At 43.3% G+C, this 26,933-nt stretch overlaps 1 protein-coding gene across 1 annotated transcript in view; it reads right to left on the bottom strand.

Annotated features, from left to right (window-relative positions):
* Nucleotides 1–26,933, bottom strand: part of LOC112260250 (probable G-protein coupled receptor 158) — an 89,415-nt gene continuing 62,482 nt past the window's right edge. The window contains exons 6-11 of the mRNA XM_024435191.2: nt 23,482–23,591; nt 21,897–22,135; nt 17,793–17,931; nt 8,017–8,122; nt 7,556–7,702; nt 1–3,638 (exon numbers count right to left, since the gene is read on the bottom strand). Of these exons, the coding sequence (XP_024290959.1) occupies nt 1,812–3,638; nt 7,556–7,702; nt 8,017–8,122; nt 17,793–17,931; nt 21,897–22,135; nt 23,482–23,591 (2,568 nt within the window). The 3' untranslated portion in view covers nt 1–1,811. The remainder of the gene's footprint in view (nt 3,639–7,555; nt 7,703–8,016; nt 8,123–17,792; nt 17,932–21,896; nt 22,136–23,481; nt 23,592–26,933) is intronic.

Below are 26,933 nucleotides of genomic sequence, written 5' to 3'. Positions count from 1 at the left end.
TTGAGTTTTATATGAATATTTATTGCAAGCATACAATAGTGGTACAAGTTCACTTAACAAACAAGTCATAACAGTCTGATGGAGCAGGGTTTGCGAAGAGCAGTGAGACGCTGGGACAATATGTTTAGTGTCATGCAGAAGCCACTGTAGCATTCATACAGCATCATCGTGTTCCTGATTACCTAGATCTTATTCACTAGGATACCAAATGGAGGAAAACAGACAAACATGGAGGAAATAAACCAAACTTGCCCAATAAGAAATGTTTCTTTCCATTGCGAAAGTTTTCCATTTTAATAATGAACATGACCCTTATGTCTTTGACAACATTCAACAACAAGAGTTACTAGTTACTGGTGGAGTAGATCAAATCACCACCACTAAAATGTTACAAAGGCCATATAAATAAAGGAAGAGGGAATCGGTAATAATGCTAAAGTGGCAAACATTTTTCATGCAATGCAATGATGCAGACACAAACACACTGTACACACCCAACCACACATGCAATAATGCACACACGCTGTACACACCCACGCACACATGCAATAATGCACACACACACACCTACCCGTGTGGAATCTATGGTGACACTATTTTGACAATCAATGTCATAGCATTTGATTTTAGGTGAACAACTATAAGGTGTTATCAAGCAATTGATAGGATTTTGGAAAGCAAGCAAAAGTCAAATATGCTGTATAATCCATCTGACTTTTCTTTGCTTTTGGTCCATAAGTGAGCACCGAAGTGATTATACATAAACCTTAAAATAAAAATGTTTGGGAAAAGTACAAGACAAAACTTGTTCATGATTCACCTAAAATTAACATATGTAAATGAATGTCAACATTGTATAACATGGGGGAACCTTTGGGATTACAATACTGCTTCAATATTTTTTCCATATCATATTTTCAGATGAATGCACATAGAAACATTCTTGAAAGCTTTATGTTTTAAGTTGTATTTTAACTTTGAACTTGAACATTGAATTATAGTAGGCAACATCAAGTATTACATCTTCATTACCAAATGTTTTGGATGTAAGTTGACAAATGGACATAAAAAACACTTTTTGAAGTGCTTTGCCATATGCTACAGCAGTTTTTTTGAGAAATTAATACATCAAAGAAAAACTTCTGCTTTTTTTTACAGACATAAAGCATGTTTGACTAAATGGAGACCAGGTGAGATACTTTCCCTTCAGGGCATGTGTCATCATGTTGCTACTTATGTATGTAAATATTAACTATGTACGGTTCACCTATGTACCTATTTCTCCTGCTCAACACTCAAAATGCATATCCTTTGTATAATCTATAAGGCCCAAAATTAAGGCATAATTACCTGTGCACTGTGCTTAATATGGAAATTACATGATGTACTTCCCAATGACCAACATTCAGAACTCATACTCCAAGAATTACTTGGCAAAAATGGCACAGATGCAGGATACAGGCCAAAGAGAACTCTTGGGACAATTTAATTTATTGTAGAATGTGAAAAAAACGTGCACAAATGCAAACTGAGAAAATCTACCAGCAAATAGTACCGACAACACATTCCTCTACATTTCAGAAAAGTGACTTTAAGTTGCATAATTGCACAACTAACAAAACAACAAATACTTTGTTTGGAATGCTTTAAGAGACGGTAGTGTCATGTTTTTCTTCACAATATGATTTTGACATAACCACAAGGCAAATTGTGCATTGTTTTTTCCACCACACTTCCCCTATCTTTAAAACCCAGTTTGCAGGGCTTTTGTGCAGTGAATACAAAACATATAAAGTCCATTATGCCAAATATCATGCACTTTTCTCTGACCCATTGTCTTCAAAATCCCACGGACAAACGTCAACCTTTTTGGCAGTGCTCATGGGTTGTTTATAATTAGAACTCAAAGAGTTTTCTTTCGCTGGAGAAGTTTTTGTCTGTGCCATGTTGGTTGGCGCGTTCTCTACCTCCCACGGGCATGCCTCCGCTCTCTTGTTCTCCGATGCCTCCGGGTCTCTTGTCGAGCTTTTCCGTCTCCCAGAGGCGGGCACGGTGACCGAACCGCCCTCCGAGGATTGGCTGACACGTCGTCTTTCCGGGGGCTTGCTGGAGGAGCTCCTCCTCTCCTTGCTCTTTGACCTGTGCTGCTTCTCTTCCTCCCTGTCCCTCCCTCCTTTCTCTCTCTCACCCCTCTCTTTGTAGGAGCATGAGCCTTTTCGTTTCCGCTTTGAGTGAGGCGTGGGGCTGGAGCAGTTCTTCTCCTGGCTGGGGGAGGGCGGGGCAGGGGATTCATTGTAGTCCCAGGGACAGATGTCCACCATCAGGGTGGGCGGCTGCAGCAGACTCCCCGTGGATTTGGAGTAGTCTGAGTGGAGGATCTTGGGCTTCCCATTGGTGGGTGTAACACTCTTCTTATTTCTGATCCTCTCTGGGGAGATGGAGTCTGAATCACCTCCCAACACCGGCTGCTCCTCAAAGGCCCAGGGGCACACCTCTGGTTTGAGGGGGAGCGGAGATCTGGGAGACCTGGGAGACCTGGGCTTCCTTGTTTCTCTGGCCTCGTCTGGTTCACTCCCCTTACCTTTGGAGCGACGTCGGCCTGCAGGTGATTGCCCTGCGGCTCCCTGTTGCTTCTGTTGGGAGCGACTGCCCTTGGTGCTAACCGCGCCACCACCACCCCCCCTGTGGACCGTAGTGGTCTCTCCCAGAGCAATGGACACATGCTTCTGTGACCTTCCTTCCGAGGGGGTTGGGGGGTCCTCTACATCCCAAGGGCACACCTCGGAAAGGTCATACAGGTTTCTCCCTGGCTCTGTATTGATGGACGGCTGGCTGCCACTCACCTGCTGCTTCATGATGCCCATCTTGCCCATGGGTGTCTTGGAGTACTCCACCGACTGGCTGATGATCATCTTGGGATAACACTCCTTCTCTTCCGCCTCGTCCACCTCAGACAGCATCCTCCCATCGCAGCCCTTGAGTCCCTTCTTGCTTGATTCCTCCACGCAATGTGTCTTGCTGGTGAGCCCGGGCATCTTCTCTTTGGCACTGGTTATGACACTCAGTGACTTCTGCATGATGGACGTCCTCAGGTGGATGGGCTTTTTATCCACTGTAAAGTTGTGCGCGCTGGCTGACTTGCAGACCAAGGGCACTGACTCAGTGGACTCGGAAGGTTCAACCTTTGGGGCATGCTCTGGTGACTTCTTCACCTGTCTCCTCATGAGGGATCCAAGCAAGGAACCCTCACCGGCAGCCATTTTGTCCCCACATGAGCTCTCTCCGCCAGCAGTTTCCTCCCCTTGGTCACAGACGTGGTCGTAGCTGTGCGATTTCTTCAGGCCAAGGACCTTGTTTTTCAGAGAGTCTTCCCTGGACTTGTGACCAGAGTGAGATGGGTCAAAGGGGTTCCGTCGAAGGGTGCTCCGGTTGCTCCCATGCTCACTACAGTCACGATCCTCACGACTGCCATGGCTGCCGTGCCGGTGCATAGTCTCTGGGATCTCAGTGATGCGCCTCATGAGGGAGCGGCCCAGGCCCTTCTTGGAGCTGCGCTTCTTCTGGAGATGGGGGTTGTTGGCCAACATCTTCTTGCGCTTGTAGACCTCCAGTTGGACGTAGAGCTTCTTTAGCTCATCCTAAAACAGCAACACAGAGGGAGGTGTTGAGAGAGAGAAACGTGGATGAGAAATCATAAGGAGGAAAATTATTTCTCTAAGTGTTTGTGCTACAGACATTTTCTGACATCACAGACACAAACTAACCATGGTCCATTTCCTTGACAGACCAGAACTTTGCCACAAGGTAGTGACTTCCCACAGGGGTCAATACCGTTTTTAATCTACATGCTCTCTCCAAACCAAATACCTAAGTATACATAAAAACAAAAGGGACACAACATCTCTACCTTATCAAACTTTGGCATCTGCTCTAATGAACTGCGCTATACAAATTAAACTTGATAATTAATTACTAAAATGTGGTGCTGTGAGTGATACGCCTTCATTGATTGGGCATGTTCCCAAACAAAATGTATTTTCCTTTGTTAAGACACAGCAAATGGGTACTTAATCTAACCAATCTCTTCTCTGTAAAATAAGCTGAATGGCGCCAGAGGAGATGGCTGCCATTTCACAGGCTCCTAACCAATTGTGCTATTGTGTGTGTTTTTTCGTATTATTTGTAACTTATTTTGTACCTAATGTTTCTGCCACCGTCTCTTATGACGGAAAATAGCTTCTGGATATCAGAACAGCAATTACGCACATCATACTGGACAAAGATTTTTTCTTTAACGAATCGGACGTGAAGGATTTACTTCAGACCTAAATCCTTGTCATTCGCATGAAGAAGAGACAGAGATATCGGGGACGTAGATCGAGGTGCCTTGTAAGATTCCGACGGCGAGTGGGTAATCCGCCTCTACCATCAGTCCTATTAGCCAAAGTGCAATCATTGGATAAGAAAATGGATGAGCTCTGATCAAGAGTATCCTACCAATAGACATTAAAAACCATAATATATTATGTTTCACAGAGTCGTGGCTGAAAAACGACATGGATAGCATACAGCTGGCTGGGTTTTCCATGCATCGACAAGATAGAACAGCTGCCTCCGGTAAAGACAAGGGCTGTGTCTATTTGTAAATAACAGCTGGTGTACAAAATCTAATATAAATGAATTTTCTAGTTATGCACGGCTGAGGTAAAGTATCTCATGATAAGCTGTAGAACACACAATTTACCAAGAGAGTTTTCATCTATATGTTTTGTAGCTGTCTATTTACCACCACAAACCGATGCTGGCACTAAGACCGCACTCAACGAGGTGAATAAGGCCATAAGCAAACAAGAATATTCTCATCCAGAGGCGACACTCCTAGTGACCGGGGACTTTAAGAAAACTTAAATCCATTTTATCTAATTTCTACCAGCATGTTACATGTGCAACAAGAGGGAAAAAACTCTAGACCACCTTTACTCCACACACAGAGACATGTACAAATTTGTACCATTTGGCAAATCTGGCCATAACTTTATCCTCCTGATTCCTGCTGACAAGGTAAAACTAAAGCAGGAAGCACCAGTGACTTACTCAATACGGAAGTGGTCAGATGAAGCAGATGCTAAGCTACAGGACTGTTTTGCTAGCACAGACAGGAATATGTTCCGGGATTCTTCCAATGGCATTGAGGAGTACACCACATCCATCACTGGTTTCATCAATAAGTGCATCGATGACATCGTCCCCACAGTGATCGTACATACATTTTTATTTTACCTTTATTTTACTAGGCAAGTCAGTTAAGAACAAATTCTTATTTTCAAAGACAGCCTAGGAACAGTGGGTTAACTGCCTGTTCAGGGGCAGAACAACAGATTTGTACCTTGTCAGCTCAGGGATTCGAACTTGCAACCTTTCGGTTACTAGTCCAACGCTCTAACCACTAGGCTACCCTGCCGCCCAACCAGAAGTCATGGATTACAGGCAACATCCGCACTGAGCAAATGTGTAGAGCTACAGCTTTCAAGGTGCGGGACTCTAACCCGGACGCTTATAAGAAATCCCGCTATGCCCTCCGACGAACCATCAAACAGGCAAAACGTCAATACAGGACTAAGATTGAATCGTACTGGACCGGCTCTGACACACGTTGGATGTGGCAGGGCTTGAAAACAATTACGGACTACAAAGGGAATCACAGCCACGAGCTGCCCAGTGACACAATCTTACCAGATGAGCTAAATTACTTCTATGCTCGCTTCAAGGCATTCGAATACTGTTCCAGACAACTGTGTGAACACGCTCTTCGTAGCCGATGTGAGTAAGACCTTTAAACAGGTCAACATCCACAAGGCCGCAGGGCCAAATGGATTACCAGGACGTGTACTCCGAGCATGCACGGACCAACGAGCAAGTGTCTTCACTGACATTTTCAACCTGTCGCTGACCGAGTCTGTAACACCACCATGTTTCAAGCAGACCACCATAGTCCCTGTGCCCAAGCACACCAAGGTAACATGACCCGTAGCACTCACGTCTGTAGCCATGAAGTGCTTTGAAAGGCTGGTCATGGTTCACATCAACACCATTATCCCAGAAACCCTAGACCCACTCCAATTTGCATACCGCCTCAACAGATCCACAGATGACGTAATCTCTATTGCAATCCACACTGCCCTTTCCCACCTGGACAAAAGGAACACCTATGTGAGAATGCTATTCATTGACTACAGCTCAGCGTTCAACACCATAATGCCCTCAAAGCTCATCACTAAGCTAAGGACCCTGGGACAAAACACCTCCCTCTGCAACTGGATCCTGGACTTCCGCACGGGCCACCCCCAGGTGGTAAGGGTAGGTAACAACACATCGGCCATGCTGATCCTCAACATGGGGGCTCCTCAGGGGTGCATGCTCAGTCCCCTTCTGTACTCCCTGTTCACCCATGACTGTATGGCCAAGCACGACGCCAACACCATCATTAAGTTTGCCAAAGACACAACAGTGGTAAGCCTGATCACCGACAACGATGAAACAGCCTATTGGGAGGAGGACAGAAACCTGACAGTGTGGTGCCAGGATAACAACCTCTCCCTCAACGTGATCAAGACAAAGGAAATGATCGTGGACTAAAGTAAAAGGAGGACTGAGCACGCCCCCATTCTCCTTGAATGGCTGTAGTGGAGCGGGTTGAGAGCTTCAAGTGTCCACATCACCAATGAGCTATCATGGTCCAAACACACCAAGACAGTCATGAAGAGGGAACGACAATGCCTATTCCCCCTCAGGAGACTGAAAAGATTTGGCATGGGTCCTTAGATCCTCAAAAATTTCCACAGCTGTACCATCGAGAGCATCCTGAATGGTTGCATCACCGCCTGGTACGGTCTCCGACCGCAAGGCCCTACAGAGGATAGTGCACACGGCTCAGTATATCACTGGGGCCAAGCTTCCTGCCACCCAGGACCTTTATACCAGGCGGTGTCAGAGGAAGGCCCTAAAAATTGCCAAAGACTCCAGCCACCCTAGTCATAGACTGTTCTCTCTGCTACCGGTTGGCAAGTGGTAATGGAGCGCCAAGTCTAGGTCCAAAAGGCTTCTTAACAGCTTCTAACCCTTAGCCGTAAGACTCCTGAACAGCTAATCAAATGGCTACCAGGACTACATTCATTTACGCTGCTGCTACTCTCTGTTTATTATCTATGCATAGTCACTTTACTACCTCCACCTACATGTACATATTACCTCAATTACCTCGACTAACCTGTGCCCCCACACATTGACTCTGTACCAGCACCCCTTGTATACAGCCTCCCTACTGTTATTTTATTGTTGCTCTTTAATTATTTATTTTTCTATTTTCTTATTTTTCACTTCAGTTTATTTGAGTAAATACGTTCTTAACACTTTTTTGTAATAAAACTGCATTGTTGGTTAAGGGCTTGTAAGTAAGCATTTTACTGTACGCTTGTTGTGTAGACCTTACAGTGCATATGACAAATAACATTTGATTTATTTACAGAACAAAAAAAGACATAGGGACTCTGCTCACACGTATGTCCTCAGGGTCCAGGCTGTGCTCACTCCAGGCTGAGGTGATGCTGCTGTTGAGGTAGGACCCAGACCGGCCCATGTCCAGCTCCTCCTCATAGGCTTCAGTGGCAATGTCATCCCTCGCCTGAGTCCCTGTGGACAGAAACTAACAAGAGGGGAAAAAACCTACTTAGGGTGACATTATTTAAAATGTCAGCGTGCATTTGTTCACGGCGTGCTTGTATTTTCAGGAGGAAAATTTGACATCATCCCACTGTTCCTAATTGTCATCTAATTAAATCTTGAGAAATGAATGGTTTATTCCCCACTCATCAAGTGTTTAAATGTTCTCAAATATGACTTAAAAATACCCAGATGTGCACTTAAATTACAATACGATAATTATTATTGCAGTAAGAAGCTGTTAAATGTAATGCTCATCTATTCAGGGGGAAGGGAGAGGAGAGAGAGCAGGGTTACCTTTGGAACAAGCAGAAGCCCCAAAGTCACAGTCACGGTGAGGTGTGTGTGAGCGAAGACCAGCATGAGCATCCAGTCTGGGTGCCACAGAGGGGCCAGAGTGAATCTGCAAATAGATAGCAACAGATAGGACACTTTTATTGAAGTGTAACAGAGTGCATTCCATTCTGCCCTAAGGCAGGGTTGGAACTCACAACCCTAGTCAAAGAACCTATATGATTTGTGATTTTTTCTCCAATAGAATCCTATAGGATTCTCACAATCCTATTTTGTGTCACTTCTATCCGAATTCTATCCAGAGTCCTATTGGCCTACTCTTTTCCTTTTGTAAATCAAAAGTAATCCTAATGGATCCTATAGGATTCTCACAATCCTATAAAATGTTATGTCATTGTCAGAAATCTATTAGAATCTTATTGGACTATTTTTTCCCCCCTATTGGAAATCAATCCTATAGGTTTTTGATAAATCATGTAGGATTTTGCCACCCCAATCTGAATCCTATAATTTATCTTAACTGAAATGCTAAATAGCACACCTTTTTGACACGAACGTAAACATCCTTGCGGACAATCTCAGAAGGTTTCACAGCAATTGTTGTCACAGTTGGCCCCATAACTTTAATGTGTGACGATGATGCACCAGATGCAAATATTTACTCACGTTGTCTCCCTTGGACCTTGGGGGATGGGGTTGCATGAGATACACTGAGATACACTACATGACCAAGGTATGTGGGCACCTCCACGTCGAACATCCCATTCTAAAAAATGGTCCCCCCTTTGCTGGTTTAACAGCTTCCACTCTTCTGAGAAGGCTTTCCACTAGATGTTGCTGCGGGGACTTGCTTCCATTCAGCCACAAGAGCATTAGTCATGTCGGGCACAGATGTTGGGCAATTAGGCCTGGCTCGCAGTCGGCATTCCAATTCATACCAAATGGGGTTGAGGTCAGGGCTCTGTGCAGGCCAGTCAAGTTCTTCCACACCAATCTCGACAAATCATTTCTGTATGGACCAGGCTTTGTGCTAAAGGGCATTGTAAATGCTGAAACAGGGACCTTCCCCAAACTGTTGCCACAAAGTTGGAAGCACAGAATCATCTAGAATGTCATTGTATGCTGTAGCGTTAAGATTACCCTTCACTGGAACTAACGGGCCTAGCCATATCCATGAAAACCATTATTTATCATCCACCAAACTTTACAGTTGGCTCTATGCATTGGAGCAGGCAGCATTCTCCTGGCATCTGCCAAACCCAGATCTGTCCATCAAACTGCCAGATAGTGAAGCATAATTCATCATTCCAGAAAACGCGTTTCCACTGCTCCAGAGTCCAATGGTGGCAGGCTTTACACCACTCCAGCCGTCGCTTGGCATTGCGCATGGTGATCTTAGGCTTGTGTGCTGCTGCTCGACCATGGAAACCCATTTCATGAAGCTCCCGACAAACAGTTATTGTGCTGACGTTCTTGTGCTGATGCACTTCAGAACTCGGCGGTCCGGTTCTGCTTGTTTTCTACCACTATCATGTCCTGACCTTAGTATTCTTTGTTTTCTTTATTATTTTGGTTAGGTCAGGGTGTGACATGGGTGATATATGTGTTTTTGTACTGTCTAGGGGTTTTGTATGTTTATGGGGTTGTTTACTATCTAGGTGTTTTGTATGTCTATGGTTGCCTGGATTGGTTCTCAATCAGAGGCAGCTGTTTATCGTTGTCTCTGACTGGGAACCATATTTAGGCAGCCACATTCTTTGGGTAATTTGTGGGTTATTGTCTATGTCTAGTTGCCTGTGTCTGCACATTTTATATTATAGCTTCACGGTCGTTTTGTTATTTTGTATTGTTCGTTTAGTGTCCGTCTTTATTAAAAGTAACATGTATTCATATCACGCTGCGCCTTGGTCTCCTCCATTCAACGAACATGACAACCACTTCGCGGCTGGAAAGGTGGCATCCTATGACGGTGCCACGTTGAAAGTCACTGAGCTCTTCGGTAAGGCCATTCTACTGCCAATGTTTGTCTATGAAGATTGCATGGCGATGTGCTCAATTTATACACCTGCCAGCAACGGGTGTGGCTAAAATAGCCAAATCCAACAATTTGAAGGGGTGTCCACAAACTTTTGTTTATATAAGATAGGTACTGGTTAGAGGGGACATTGCCAGTGGTTTCCCACTATAGGGTCACCATCTCAAGTGACAAGGGTGCAGTGAAGGCTGCTGAGGGGAGGGAGGCTCATAATGATGGCTGGAATGGAGTCAATGGAGTGGTATCAACCACATGGAAACAACGTGTTTCCATGCCCCCTCCTCGACGGGGGTTCGAGCCCCAGCTCGGCCGACTGTCTTCCCTAAACCACTTTCTGTACCCTTCTCTATATCTGTCTCCCTATCTGAACTTACATCTGTCCCTAAAAAATAAATAAATAATATATACAATCTCCTAATAAAGAACACATTTTTACCCTAGTCAAAAAAATCCTTCAGCATTTCAATAAAAAAATTGTATTAGAATCTAAAATAATAAAACAAACCCTATTGGATAGGTTCCAAAATCGGATACATTTTTATTTAGGATTCTAACATGATTTTTTATTTATTGGAATCCTATAAGATTTTTTGCAAAAGCAGCAGCTAATGGGGTCCTAATTAATACCAAATACTAGGAAAAACAAAAATTAGCATGATTTGTATGGAGCAAAAAAAACAGTGTGGGAAAACAAAAGTACCAGGATGCACGCAAACTCAAAACTTTGCTCCATCACTACCTATGCAGTGGAGTCTCTCTGCTCTTTAATGGGAGTTGTGTTATTAGGAAGTACCCCAATAGTAAACGTGGCGTTGAAACGAGTGGCCACTCAGTCATCACAGTTTGGTGAATATGAAGCTTCTTATGCCAATAATCGGAAATGGAAACCCAGTATATTCCTGGATATGCAGCTTCACTAAGAAGGACACCAACCTCTGGTGGAGAGATGACCTGCTGGATGTGTACAGAGTGACTGCTGTTTTTCTCACCAACAGAGGATACCACAATCCTGAGAAGCTCGACGGCGCTGAGATCCTCATCGGTAACTCACTGGAACAATGGCAACAACCCCAGATGTGCTGTCATCTTCCACACCTCAGCAGGAGAGACCCACACCTTCCAGTGTAAAGAGCTACCTTCTCTTTTCTTTACCACTCTTCTTCAATTTACCCTTTGCATTAAACATTTCTTGACATTTGATGTGTTATTTCAGATCTGATAGACAGTGCACAAGGCTGTTGGATTCTGTTTGAGCACTATGGAACCCCTGGCTCAGATGTATGCTTAGCCTAGCGGTTAAGAACGTTGGGTCAGTAACTTTTGGTTGTTGGTTTGAATCCCTGAGCCGGAAAAGTGGGAAAATCTGCCGTTCTGCCCTTGAGCAAGACAGTTAACTCCTAACAACAAGTTTTCCCTTTCCCTTCATGAAGAGTATCACTTTCTGAACGAAAACAAGCTGTGGACTAAAGCACAGCGTTTACTGCAGAGACAAGTGCATTTCCTTGGCCACCATGGACAACACGGAGGACATGGACAGACTGACTAAAACTGTGGACAGTGGCTATACTGAAGCAGGCTGGAGAAGGGCACAGTGTTAAGAAAGTGATAGTGGTCAGATAACTTACAGTGAAGGATATTTCAAATAGGGAAGGAGGAATGTGTGTTTATGAGAAAAAGTATTTGTTGGAAAGATCACTGATGCTAAGGTTTACATATTTGGTTTATCTGCTACAACGGTAAGCAATCTCAATCACACAATCCATCATAAAATATTCTACAAATCTCTGTTGATATAGTAGTATATGTCATAGCCTTGTGGCCGGTTCAAAATCAAAGTACTGACAGGGTGAAAAATCAGGAGGGAGTGAGCTGGCAACTAGAGGGTTGCTGGCACCTACAGTATCAGTCAAAAGTTTGGACACACCTGCTCATTCAAGGGTTTTCCTTTATTTTGTACTATTTTCTACATTGTAGATTAATAGTGAAGACATTAAAACTATGAAATAATACAACCAAAAAAGTATGAAACAAATCAAAATATATTTGAGATTATTCAAAGTAGCCACCCTTTGCCTTGATGACAGCTTTGCACATTCTTGGCATTCTCCCAACTCTTGAAGGAGTTCCCACATATGCTCAGCACCTGTTTTCCTTCACTCTGTGGTCCAACTCATCCTAAACCATCACAATTGGGTTGAGGTCGGGTGATTGTGGAGGCCAGGTCATCTGATGCAGCACTCCATTCTTCTTGGTCAAATAGCCCTTACACAGCCTGGAGGTGTGTTTTGGGTCATTGTCCTGTTGAAAGACAAATGGTAGTCCCATTAAGCACAAACCAGAGGGGTGGGGTTTCACTGTTGAATGCTGTGGTAGCCATGCTGATTAAGTGTGCCTTGAATTCTTAATAAATCACTGACAGTGTCACCAGCAAAGCACCCCCACACCATCACACCTCCTCCTCCATGCTTCACGGTGGGAACCACACATGCAGATATCGTCCATTCACCTACTCTGCGTCTCACAAAGACACGGCGGTTGGAACCAAAAATCTCAAATTTGGACTCATCAGATCAAACGATAGATTTCTACCGGTCTAATGTCCATAGCTCGTGTTTCTTGGCCCAAGCAAGTCTCTTCCTATTATCTGTGGCCATTAATAGTTGTTTCTTTGCAGAAATGTGACCATGAAGGCTTGATTCACGCAGTCTCCTCTGAATAGTTGATATTGAGAAGTGTCTGTTACTTGAACTCTGTGAAGCATTTATTTGGGCTGCAATTTCTGAGGCTGGTAACTCTAATGAACTTTTCCTCTGCAGCAGAGGTAACTCTGGGTCTTCCTTTCCTGTGACGGTCCTCAGGAGAGCCAATTTTATCATAGCGCTTGATGGTTTTTGCGACTGCATTTGAAGAAACTTTCTAGGTTCTTAAAATGTTCTGGATGGACTGACCTTCATGTGTTAAAGTAATGATGGACTGTCATTTATCTTATCTTATTTGAGCTGTTCTTGCCATAATATGGGCTTTTACCAAATAGGGCTGTCTTCTGTGTACCAACCCTACCTAGTCACAACACAACTGATTGGTTCCATTGCATTAAGAAGGAAAGCAATTCCACAAAGGAACTTTTAATGAGGCACACCTGTTAACTGAAATGCATTCCAGGTGACTACATTATGAAGCTGGTTGAGAGAATGCCAAGAGTGTGCAAAGCTTTCATCAAGGCTGTCACATCCTGACCTTAGTTCCTTTGTTATGTCTCTATTTTGGTTTGGTCAGGGCGTGAGATGGGGTGGGTATTCTATATTTTTCGTTCTATGTTTTGTTCTGTGTGTTGTATTTCTATGTGTTTGGCCTGGTATGGTTCCGAATCAGAGGCAGCTGTCAATCTTTGTCTCTGATTGAGAACCATACTTAGGTAGCATGTTCCCACCTGTGTTTGTGGGTAGTTGTCTTCTGTTTTGTGTATTGCACCTTGCAGAACAGTTCGTTTGTTGTTTTTGTTCAAGTGTTCGTATTTATTAACCGTATTATGGATACTTACCATACTGCACCTTGGTCCTCTTCTCCTTCTCCCAAAGACATTCATTACAAAGGCAAAGGGTGGCTACTTTGAAGAATCTTAAATATAAAATATATTTGGATTTGTTTCACACTTTTTGGTTACTATATGATTCCATACGTGTTATTTCATAGTTTTGATGTCTTCATTATTATTCTACAAAGTAGAAAATAGTAAAAAATAAATAAAAACCCTTGAATGAGTAGGTGTGTCTTTTGACTGGTACTGTATATTTCAGGTGCCACCTAATGTCAATATTCCCTTGAGCAAGGAACTTAACTACATGCTCACTGGGCTCTGCACTCTAGCTGCAGTGGTTCAGGGTCAGTGAAGAGCCCACCAGCTACCACAACTGGGCTCCAGGAAACGGGACTGCCATGGAGGACTGTGGGAGAACCGGAGCGGTGAGAACCGGGGCAGTAAAAAGAGATGGATGTCACCAGTGGGTTAGTCTGCCTGAGACCCAGGAGCTCAACTTTATCTGCAGCACCTCTGACAAGTAGTAGAATCTGGACCCTGCTCTAGCAGAGTGGCATTCCCAGACACAGATTAAGCCTAACCTGAACAAAAAATCAGAAAAGAGAAAAGTGTTACAGAATCTCCCTGCCGAGGGCACTGTGGGACTAATTTACAGCGTGTGTGTTGTTGTATATGTCTGGCTGGCACTGCATAGTCTAGCCTCACAGGAGATATCGATTACCTCCAGCTTGTGGCTTCAGCCAATCAGACTGTCCCAATCAGTGTTGCCAACTAATTTTCAGGGTAAGTTGCTAGAGGCAGGTTGATTTGTTGCTAAAAGTTGCGAAATGACATTGTGATGTCATTGCGTGATAACGTAAAACTGCGTCATTACGTAGAATACACAATAACGTTACTCAAATTAACTGGCCATCTCTGCAAAAAATATATTTGACATTTGTTCAGGTACAGACTCCCACTCTTTTCTATACTTCTGGCTGTACAATTTTGATTGAGACATGTTGATTGATGTTGTAAGTTCTGTTCAAGATCAAACATTCGTGACCAACTATATTAATTGGGTTTGGCTCGTCAAACCCGTACTCCTGCTGCTACAGTCAGCCATCAATGATTTGCAATTTATTGAAATTGCTGCTGAGCGCCTGCTGCTGACATCAATCACAATGCACTTTTGCAGCCAGGCACCTGTGTTGTGACTGAGTGTGTGACAGAGAATCATTTTTGTGTAATTTAGAGGGAAAATGCGTGCATTTTAGCGTTTGAGTCACTTTCAAAAGTTACTAAAAGTTCAAAATACATTTTTAAAAGTAGCTAAATTTGATGCTAGGTGCTGTTTGAAAAAAAAGTTGCCAGGGTAGTCTGAAAAGTTGCTAAATCTAGCAACAAAATTGCTAAATTGGCATCACTGGTCCCAATGCACCCCACACTCTGCCCATGCACTGATCATGCATCCTGTGATTGATTGGTCAGATGCTCCTAGCCAGCCCAGCGAAATCGGGTCTGTTGCATGCTCCCTCAAGTGTATAAGTATTAGCCAGGCCTGTACTGTGTTTTACCAGTCTCGGAACGTGGGTGGACATGTGGGCATGGGATGCGTAAACAAAGTTATCACTGTTGACGTTGTTGTTATCCTTGTAGTATGTGCTATAGTAGCAGTATTCTATGTAGTTCTCATTCCTGTTATTATTATGTTACTACTGATATTGTTTACTACTTCCTATTTCCTATACTATACATTTAAATACAGTTCTTGCTCTTGTGTGCTGCTGTGCAATAGCCTACTATTTGTATAATATACAGTCCATGCCATTATTCTTACTGTGCTATTGCCATGCTAGTCATTAAGCTGGTGTTACTATGGAATACATGGTTATTAGGTCATTATTAGGTACAGTCCTTGTTGTTTTATCCCATATTCCATTCTATCGTACTCTGCATATACACTATATATACAAAAGTATCTGGACACCCCTTCAAATTAGTGGATTCGGTTATTTCAGCCACACCAGTTTCTGACAAGTGGATAAAATCGAGCACACAGCCATGCAATCTTCATAGACAAAAACATGGGCATTAGAATGACCCATACTAAAGAGCTCAGTGACTTTCAACGTGGCACCGTCATAGGATGCCACCTTTCAGTTCATCAAATTTCTGCCCTGCTAGAACTGCCTCGGTCAACTGTAAGTGCTGTTATTCTGAAGTGGAAACGTCTAGGAGCAACAACTGCTCAGCTGCGGAGTGGTAAGCCACACAAGCTCACAGAACGGGACTGCTGAGTGCTGAAGCGCGTAGCAGTCGTCTGTCCTCGGTTGCAACACTCACTACCGAGTTATAAACTGCCTCTGGAAGCAACTTCAGCACAACAACTGTTCATCGGGAGCTTTATGAAATGCGTTTCCATGGCCGAGCAGCCGTACACAAGCCTAAGTACATAATGTGCAATGCCAAGCATCAGCTGGACTGGTGTAAAGCTTGCCGCCATTGGACTCTGGAGCATTGGAAAAGCATTCTCTGGAGTGACGAATCACACTTCACCATCTGGCAGTCCGATGGACGAATCTGGGTTTGGTGGATGCCAGGAGAACGCTACCTGCCCCAATTCATAGTGTCAACTGTAAAGTTTGGTGGAAAAGGAATAATGGTCTGCGGCTATCCTTTCATGGTTCGGGCTAGGCCCCTTAGTTCCATTGAAGGGAAATCTTAACGCTACAGCATAAAATTACATTCTAGACGATTCTGTGGATTAAGATTAGAGTCAGGGCTAAGGTAAGGATTAAGTTTAAGGTTAGGATAAGGGCTAAGCGTCAAACTTTAAATGAGGCAAGTGAAATTACAAGAATTTGGGCTCTTTCATATCCTTGACTAATTCAACGGGGATTCATGGCGCTGAGGGACGGCGGTCAAGGTGTCACAAAAGTCTCTGTCCTTCCGTCCCTCCATCCCTCTATCAACTGGTCCTCCGATAATAAGATTCAACCTCATTAATCATGTTAGTCGAATCAAATCGTATTTGTCATGTGCGCCGAATACAACAGGTGTAGCCCTTAACGTGAAATGCTTACTTACAAGCCCTTAACCAACAATGCAGTTCAAGAAATAGAGTTCAGCAGTCTTAGTCATCCCAAAGGGTGTTTTTGGCATTGGTTGAAAAGCAACATCACGACTCCCTCCATCCCTCCTCCATCCCCTCCTCCTCTCCTCTCCTCCCTCCCTCCATCCCCTCCTCCTCTCCTCTCTCCATCCCCTCCTCCTCTCCTCTCTCCATCCCCTCCTCCTCTCCTCCCCCCATCCCTTCCTCCTTCCAGCCCCTCCTCCTCTCCTCCCTTAGTCTGCCAGCCCTTATCTCTGGGCTCCAGCAAACTGGCTGCACTCTCCGATCCCTCAGAGATGATGCGATGAGTTTCTTTTTGGGGTCCGGTTCATCTGAGACATTCATGAGGGTGCTGTTTAGAATTTTACATTTAGGGGACAGATTTACAGTAATCAATTCCCCCCGCCCCTGTTGTAAATATTCAATGTAGGAATATTCAATCACAGCTGGTTTGTTATTGGGTGAGGCATGCCAACATGTTATGAAACCTCTTCAGATACAACCCCGGGGTTAAATTGATGGGTATGCCATAACCTTGCTGGTTTGTTCCGCATGACAATAGACTTGTTTATGCTCATACCGTACGTACGCCAATCCCTTTCATTGGGATTTGTAAAAGGTATTAATTGGACCCAGCTGTTCGTGAGCAGCACACACACGACCCCTCCTCTCTCACACACACACACAACCCTCTTTCCCCCCACCCCCCTTCCCCACACACACTTGTAGTTCTCCTGGTGGTCAAATGAGGAGGTGGCTCATCAAGCCAGTGCCACCAACCAGTGTCAGCTCCAACAGCAGATTCAAGTAGAGGAACAGTTACAGGGCATAAGGAGTTTATTTTAAGCCTTGGCAGATTTATGCACTGTCTGCCTGGTGCAGGCATATTTTATTCACCTCTGTTCAAGTGGCTTATCCAAGCTGTCCTGCTGACTATTCATTTGCTTGATGGGAGGGAGCGCTCTATTCTGCCTTTTAACTGGGGATGTTCTGCTCCTGTTATTCTCCTGCTTAGAGGCCTATATCGCTTCTTGATTATGATTATAAACTATAGGGTCACACATTTGTAAGGGCATACACAGTATGGACTCTTTCTCTCTCTTATTACTTACTTAATGGTGTGGAATATTGCCGATATGAGGAGTTCATTGTATATGGCAACAGTCATGTAGCGTGGTTCATGGAAGGCTGACGGTACGGTCCGGACAGCATAGCAGAGGTACACTCCCCACAGAAGAAACAGGAACTCAGCTAGATAAGGAGAGGTCAACAATACATTGTCCTTAACTCTAACACACAAATAGCAGAGATACACAACATACAATGACTGGAAATTTAAAATTATATTCTGTAAGATCTGCATTATTTACGACAACCATTGTTTGCTTTGGTTTGCACAAAATGGCATACATGTAACTTGTTATTTAGCAATACAATTCAAGGGTCTCCACATGTAGGGCTGGCACAATTATCATATGATTCTGTAAAAAAAAAGAAGAAGAATTGTCATAATACATACATTTTAGGAGATGGAGGGATTCAACTTTATATTCAAGTAAGATATAGTTTATTCAATAGCAGTTTTTCATTTTGACATGAAGTGGGTAAAAGTTGTAATAATTTTATGAGCAAAATGGCACGGTCACAAGGAGAAACCCACTTGTTTTTGAGACAGGGGTGTCATCAAAGCTGTGGTGTATTCATTAGGTATGTCTTAACAAATTTTCAAATATGCATTATGATACATTACAAGCTGAAAAAAAGTTATACAAAAATGACAATGATGTCCATAACCGTGGCCATTTGCATGACAATCAATCGTTATCCAAAATTCCATAATCGTCACAGCCCTATCCTCATGTCCCGTCCGTTTTGAAAAGGCCACAATTCAGCAGGAAAGAATTGGCAAAATTCAAGGACCTCAGCCTGTCAAGTGTTGATGGCTGCACATCATGTATTCACTAGACACTGACAGTTACTAATTTTGCTGTGCCCGTGAGAGTTCCCCTTTCTGCCAACAGTGATTTCCCACTGCTTGACTGCCAGCCCACTGCCTCATTGACAGATCTCCTGCTGAATAGAGATCCTCTCTATTGTCCAAAGGTCGCTGGTAGTTAGCAAACAGAAAGGAAGTCTGAGTCTCTCATCTTGGTTTATTCTACATTCTAAGAACTGTACTTAGAACTGGCATTATCCTAAGTTCTCTGAACTGGTCTCAGAACTGTAAGACAGTCTCTCGTCTCCTTTATTCTATGTTTTTAGAACTATTCTCAGAACTGCTCAAAACTGCTTAAAACATTTTCCGTTGCATGCCCAAATGAATACGACCCACTTTTCAGAACTGTTTCAGGGCTGATTCACTGTTATTCGGGAGCCCATAATGGTGATGCTAATTTATATTCCATTTCCAATAACTGTTATCAGAACTGTAAAGCAGTCCGAGTCTCTCATCTTTCCTTTGTTCTACATTCTCAGAATTGCTCTCTATTGTCTGCCCATAAAAACAGCCCTAATTTACATTCATTCAATAATTAACACCAAAGACAACAGGGATCATGTCGGATTGCGGATTGTCATCTGTAAATAGTGATTAGAGTGTATTATTATTAATATTTTGTGAATCATGATGACTGATTATAAGCTATTTAATATGTCATCAGTATGCATGGTGAGCTGTTTGTAAATGCTGGTGGGAGGAATAAGTAATTTCTTATTAGATCAACACTTTTTTTTCATTAACTGATAAATAATTTTTATCATTATTGTAGAACCACAAAACAATACAAATAATAATTGTATGTTCTCTTTTTAAAATTAATTTCCTGTACAGCACCTTTGAAGGGTGGATATCGCCCACGCGTTTCCAGAAGCTGTCAGAACAATCAGCGGGGCGGCTGACCCACTACCCCCGACCGCAGACCGATCTCTCCTCTTCACCATTTCTATTTACAGGCAATCTAGCTGTCTCTGCCTCCCCTGCGAAGCTGCACAATGTTCTTACACCTTATCTCAAACCCGTTGGTGAAAACACTCTCCGCATCGCTGTCCATATCTCTCTCAAGGTCCTCTGACAGAGCAGAGCACATCGCTTCTCAGGGATCCATCCTCTTTAAAAAGGATTGGATGATAGGTCCGGTGTCTCAGCTGCCTGTCACATTCCCCTCTAGAAGGGGCTTGGCAATTCTCCAATTCTTCTCTTGTTATTCGGAGACTGGAGGAGTCCATTTGTGTTCCCACCTACAGTTTGGCTTTTGGGAATGATGAAACAAACAACAACAGCCCCAGTGGCGATGATAATAGGAGTAGTATCAAATAAAATACAATTTTACTGGTCAGGTACACATACTTTGAAGATGTTAAAAAAACATTTTTTGGGGGGGGTGTATTTTTTTTTTGAAATATAGAAATATTAGAACGAGCAATACCAGAGTCCGGAATATAAATGTATTCTGAACAAAAATATAAAGGCAACATGCAACAATTTCGAAGATTTTATAGTGTTATAGTTCATATAAGGAAATCAGTCAGGCCCTAATTAGGCCCTAATCTATGAATTTCACATGACTGTGTAGGGGAGCAAGCATAGGCCCGCCAACTTGGCAGCCAGGTCCACCCACTGGGTAGTCAGGCCCAGCCAATAAGAATGAGTTTTTCCCCAGAAAAGGGCTTTATTACGGACAGAAATACTCCTCAGCAAACACTCCACCCCCCCTCAGCCGATCCCACAGGTGAAGAAGTCCGATGTGTAGGTCCTGGGCTGGCGTGGTATACATGGTCTGCGGTTGTGAGGCCGGTTGGACGTACTGCCAAATTCTCTACAACGATGTTAGAGGCAGTTTATGATAGAGAAATGAACATTTAATTCTCTGCCAACAGCACTGGTGAACATTACTGCAGTCAGCAAACTTGAGACATCTGTGGCATTTTGTTGCGTGACAAAACTGCACATTTTAAAATGGCTTTTAATTGTCCCCAGCACAAGGTGCACCTGTGTTTTTATCATGCTGTTTAATCAGATTATTGACATGCCACACCTGTCAGGTGGATGGATTATCTTGTCAAAGGAGAAATGCTCAATAAAAGAGATAAAAACAAAGCAAAATTTGAGAGAAATGAGCTTTTTGTGCATAATTGAACATTTTGTAGATTTTATATTTCAGCTCATGAAACATGGGACCAACACTTTATATGTTGCATTTATAATATTGTTCAGTGTATGTACAGTGCCATTCTTAAATGGAAGAAGTTTGGAACCACCAAGACTCTTCCTAGAGCTGGTCGCCTGGCCAAACTGAGCATTCATGGGAGAAGGGCCTTGGTCAGGGAGGTGACCAAGAACCCGATGGTCACTCTGACAGAGCTCTAGAGTTCCTCTGTGGAGATGGGAGAACCTTCCAGAAGGTCAATCATCACTGCTGCTCTCCACCAATCAGGCCTTTATGGTAGAATGGCCAGACGGAAGCCACTTCTCAGTAAAAGGCACATGACAACCCACTTGGAGTTTGCCAAAAGGAACCTAAAGACTCTCAGACCATGAAAAACAAGATTCTCTGGTCTGATGAAACCAAGATTGAACTATTTGGCCTGAATGAGAAGCATCACGTCTGGAGGATACCTGGCACCATCCCTATGGTGAAGCATGGTGGTGGCAGCATCATGCTGTGGGGATGTTTTCAGGGACTGGAAGACTAGTCAGGATCGAGGCAAAGATGAACGGAGCAAAGCACAGAAAGATCCTTGATAACAACTTGCTCCAAAGCACTCAGGACCTGAGACTGGGGGGAAGGTGAAGGGTAGAGTACGGGGTGGTAGCCGTCTAGTAACAGTGACTAACGTACAGGGCAGGGTACTGAGTACTGTTATAAAACCAAGATAATAAACGAGAATTGGCGTAACCCGCTACAAACATAAAACGGAACGTCACAATTTCTTTTAAACTTTATTTAACTAGGCAAGTCAGTTAAAAACAAATTCTTATTTTCAATGACGGCCTAGGAGCAGTGGGTTAACTGCCTGTTCAGGGGCAGAACGACAGATTTGTACCATGTCAGCTCGGGGGTTTGAACCTGCAACCTTCCGGTTACTAGTCCAACGTCTAACCACTAGGCTACCCTGTGCCGCCCCACAATGACATAATTTCAACCAGTTTTTAGCTTTAATGATGTCATTTACCCACTGGGTATTGACTAGGGGTCCACACTTCCGTCACGACTCACCGACTGCCATCATGTAGTCCCAGCGGTCGAGCAGGCACATGCTGAACTGCAGCCCATCGGGGGTGAGGCCCATGTTGATAAGAGCCAACGTCAGGTCAGGTGTCTGACACACGGCCGAGGTCCAGGCCACCAGGAACCACAGCACCACTAGCAAGATGACCCCCAGCAGACGCAGCACCCGCCAGCTGGTCATGTATGGGGTCCTTTGGGCTGTACGGGACAGGAACACCTTCAGAACCCTGGAGGAGGGAAGAGAGAGAAGGTTTTTGTTGTTCCCAAATCCCAACAGGCAAAATTTGGCATCAAATGGCATCATTTTCTGGTTTTATGATTCTCATTGAGAAAAACATATAACTAGATTATAACCAACAGGTCTCTGTTATAAACAGGTAAAGATATCCTTTTCATTATTGCTTTATTATTATGTATTTTACAAATTATGGAACTTGACACAACTAACACTACTTTAACTGCAACTACTGTACTACCACCACTACCATCCCAACATTACTCCTTCCACCACTGCACTTTCTATTGTTTTGGTTATTACTTGCTCTATACTACCTGTACTGCTGCAAGCCCTTGCAAGCACTAGTATCTCACTGAGACGTGTGGGCTAGATTAGCATAGATATATAATGAGGAGATATTTTGACCTTTGGGTTCTCTGAGGGAACAACCATGATTGATCCTGTCTCAGATCTGTGTGTGGGATTCCCCTAGAGGGTACTGACACTGAGGTCATGGTTCGAGCTTTCTACACCAGGAGGAATTTAATTGGTAATTTTGTCAGGTGAAGTAGCAGGCTGCCCTTTGGCCTCTCTTTTCTGCACTGCTCTCAAAACTATACTGACTGAAGTGAGGGTGTACCCCCTCCCGCCAAACACACAGGAGCAAACACACAAACACACAGGCGCAAATACACACACACACACACACACACACACACACACACACACACACACACACACACACACACACACACACACACACACAGGCGCAAATACACACACACACACACACCTATTTCTTACACACACATGGTCAGATTGAGTTGTTTCTCTACTGTCTCAGTGAAATGTAAAAAGGCCAACATGAGGACCAACTCATTTCCAGAAGAGGAGAGTGGAGAAAACTCTATGCTACGGTAAGTAGTTCTGTGTGATTGAGAATGTAAAGTGCTACCTTTGCCTCTAAGTCCTCTCGCTTCGACTACTAAGAAGCAAAATAAAACGACTGCAAACCAGGACCAATTCTGAGAAGAACCTGGATATGAGAGAGCGCTCCACAGAGCAAACTCATCAAGGAGCATCATTGGGAAAATTGGGGGGAGAAAGGACTCAATGTTCTGGGCTGAATACTGCAGAAGTTATCCAATTTGGCCATATGTCATTGGTTTCTCTGCGTGATACATCTGGGGTGTATTCACTAGGGTAGGTCGTAACGGAGAGGGACCTACCTGATTATGCAGTTGCAAAACGTTTTCTACGGTGCAAAACATATTGTTGTTGTGTGTACTTATGAATACACCCCTGTGATTTAGGTTCCTTTGGCAAACTCCAAAAATAGAAGGAATTACAACATACCTATAAAGCTTCAGGATCACTGTTCCGTAGGCTGTGGCAAAGCCCAGGAGACGCACCCATCTCAGGAGGATACAGCGGAACATGCTGGGGTTGAAGTACAGTATCATCACCTAAAGACAAGTGGAGATGCACATTACTTTGACTATATTTTAATTTATGTTAAAAAAAGAGTGGGGCAGTCCCACTCCTTTAGTATTTTCCCTAGTGAAAAAGTGTAGTGAAAAAGCAAGGAGAGTGTGCTAGAGCGGATTGGATTCAAACCCATACCTACAGCGGTAAATACAGTTGAAGTCGGAAGTTTACATACACTTAGGTTGGAGTCATTAAAACTGGTTTTTCAACCACTCCACAAATGTTTTGTTAGCAAACTATAGATTTGGCAAGTCACAATCTACTTTGTGCATGACACAAGTAATTTTTCCAACAATTGTTAACAGACAGATTATTTCACTTATCACTGTATCATAATTCCAGCAGGTCAGAAGTTGACATACACTAAGTTGACTGTGCCTTTAAACAGCTTGGAATATTCCAGAAAATGTCATGGCTTTAGAAGCTTCTGATAGGCTAATTGACATCATTTGAGTCAATTGGAAATCAGCCAAGACCTCAGAAAAAAATTTGTAGACCTCCACAAGTCTGGACCTCCTTGAGAGCAATTTCCAAATGCCTGAAGGTACCCCGTTCATCTGTACAAACAATAGTATGCAAGTATAAACACCATGGGACCACGCAGCCATCATACTGCTCAAGAAGGAGACGTGTTCTGTCTCATAGAGATTAACGTACTTTGGTGCAAAAAGTGCAAATCAATCCCCAGACCTTGTGAAGATGCTGGAGGAAACAGGTACAAAGGGATCTATATCCACAGTAAAACAAGTCCTATATCGAAATAATCTGAAAGGCCGCTCAGCAAGGAAGAAGCCACTGCTCCAAAAGCGCCATAAAAAAGCCAGACTACGGTTTGCAACTGCACATGGGGACAAAGATTGTACGTTTTGGAGAAATGTCCTCTGGTCTGATGAAACAAAAATCGAACTGTTTGGCTTGCAAGTCGAAGAACACCATCCCAACCGTGAAGCACGGGGGTGGCAGCATCATGTTGTGGGGGTGCTTTGCTGCAGGAGATACTGGTGCACTTCACAAAATAGATGGCATCATGAGGCAGGAAAATTATGTGGATGTATTGAAGCAACATCTCAAGATATTAGTCAGGAAGTTAAAGCTTGGTCGCAAATGGGTCTTCCAAATGGACAATGACCCCAAACATACTTCTAAAGTTGTGCCAAAATGGCTTAAGGATAACAAAGTCAAGGTATTGGAGTGGCCATCACAAACCCCTGATCTTAATCCTATAGAAAATTTGTGGGCAGAACTGAAAAAGCGTGTGCGAGCAAGGAGGCCTACAAACCTGAATCAATTACACCAGCTCTGTCAGGAGTAACGGGCCAAAATTCACCCAACTTATTGTGGGAAGCTTGTGGAAGGCTACCCGAAACGTTTGACCCAAGTTAAACAATTTAAAGGCAATGCTACCAAATACTAATTGAGTGTATGTAAACTTGTGACCCACTGGGAATGTGATGAAATAAATAAAAGCTGAAATAAATCATTCTCTCTACTATTATTCTGACATTTCACATTCTTAAAATAAAGTGGTGATACTAACTGACCTAAAACAGGGAATTTTTACTATGATTAAATGTCAGGAATTGTGAAAAACTGAGTTTAAATGTATTTGGCTAAGGTGTACGTAAACTTCTGACTTCAACTGTAACTATTATGTCAACCACACAACCAGTATGTCAGCCAATTTAGTAACGTCCTTCTCACGAGCTAGTCTACATATTTGAGAATTTCAAGTTGAGCTGTTGTCCCAGCTCCACAGACTGAACTGCTTTGCTGGCTTTCAGCAAAATAACAAAAAGCACCAGGTTTAAGACGCTTCCACGATACTCACAACCTATCCCTGCAATTAAGTGTGATAGCCACCCCAATCCCATTTCCTTCCTTGTTTACATATTGTATGTACTCTACAAATCAGACCTGCGTTCAAATAGTATTATTTTTTTATTTAAATTCTAAAGGTGCGCTCAATTGAACTTGCATGACACATTGGAACCAATGGAATAGTCCCATCTGGCCCTCCAGTTCGGCTAAATCAAAACACTCAAAGCATTTGAGAGGCAACAAATATCATTTCTTATCCAGGTTTAGTACAACCTTCACATTTCCACAGCTATACACTATAGCTCCCAGAGATACAGTTTTATCTCGTCTCTATGGTATATTCCACAATTTGAGGTATGCAGTGTGGCTGTTTGAGAGATGGCAGGTATCCTCTATAATTAAGCAGAGCGACAGCACCTGTCCCCTGCGGCGAGATGGCAGAACATCGGCAACCAGCTTGCTTAACTCGCAAACAGGGGAAATGTTCTCGTGGATATGGGATGAAACAATGGCACAGTGCCACACACAACCCGCAAAGCACATATCACACTTCCATGATATGAGAGGAGGCCTCATTTAGCTGCAGAATTCACTGGAAGAAAATGTTGGTAAAACTTTACCTGAAAGGTACCTAGGTAAGGACTTCATAACACATTCATAACACATACATACCACATTCATAAGCAATACATAAGGACACCTTCATGATGATATGACAAGCTTTAGCTGCACTTTTGTTGAAGGGTACCTGCATAAGGACTTCATAACACATTATTAACCATCCATAGGCCATTCATAAGCAGTACATCTAGGCACTTCATAGATGCTTATGTCAACAAGTTGCCTGCATTATTAATCCTTTACCCAAAGTTTTGCCTATATCAAGCACTGTCAACAGAACATTTGTACAAAGTTTTGATTTACACACGCATCTCTCATCTCGGTGATAGCGAAACAGGTACACCTACAGTCTATGGATTTAAATACATGTGCGTAATGTAGGAAAGATCCACAATTACTACTAGTACACCCTAATTGCATCCACTTGTCATGGCCAGAAGCAATGAAAGCAACACAAGACTGGCAGCACTGGAGATCTTTAAGTTTATGTTCCTCCAGGAATAAAAAATCCTGAGTATACCCTAGTTTTCCAAGATGCATTTATATCCTATACATTAAGAAGAAATACTATCAATATCTTTTCAGCACGGGCTCTCGCTCATCATACATCATGACTGTAAATGTGATCAAGGGCATCAAGGAATTGCTGCAGTCAGCCGACATGTATCCCTGGCTGTAAGCTGGCTTTTAAAGTTCCAAAGCTTTCCATTTGCATGCGAGTCATGAAAAGTGTATATAAAGCCACGTCCATATGTGGAGGGCTTAGAGTGGTGACGCTATTGGTAAAGTAAATGACTGCAGTCACTTATGAGACACATTAACTGGTTGGTACACAGGAGACAGACTCCTGTATATCATACATGTATTGCCAAGTTGGTTTC

Source organism: Oncorhynchus tshawytscha, linkage group LG10, assembly GCF_018296145.1.
Source record: "Oncorhynchus tshawytscha isolate Ot180627B linkage group LG10, Otsh_v2.0, whole genome shotgun sequence".
Taxonomy (NCBI): Eukaryota; Metazoa; Chordata; class Actinopteri; order Salmoniformes; family Salmonidae; genus Oncorhynchus; species Oncorhynchus tshawytscha.
This window is presented reverse-complemented; position numbering and strand designations above follow the sequence as displayed.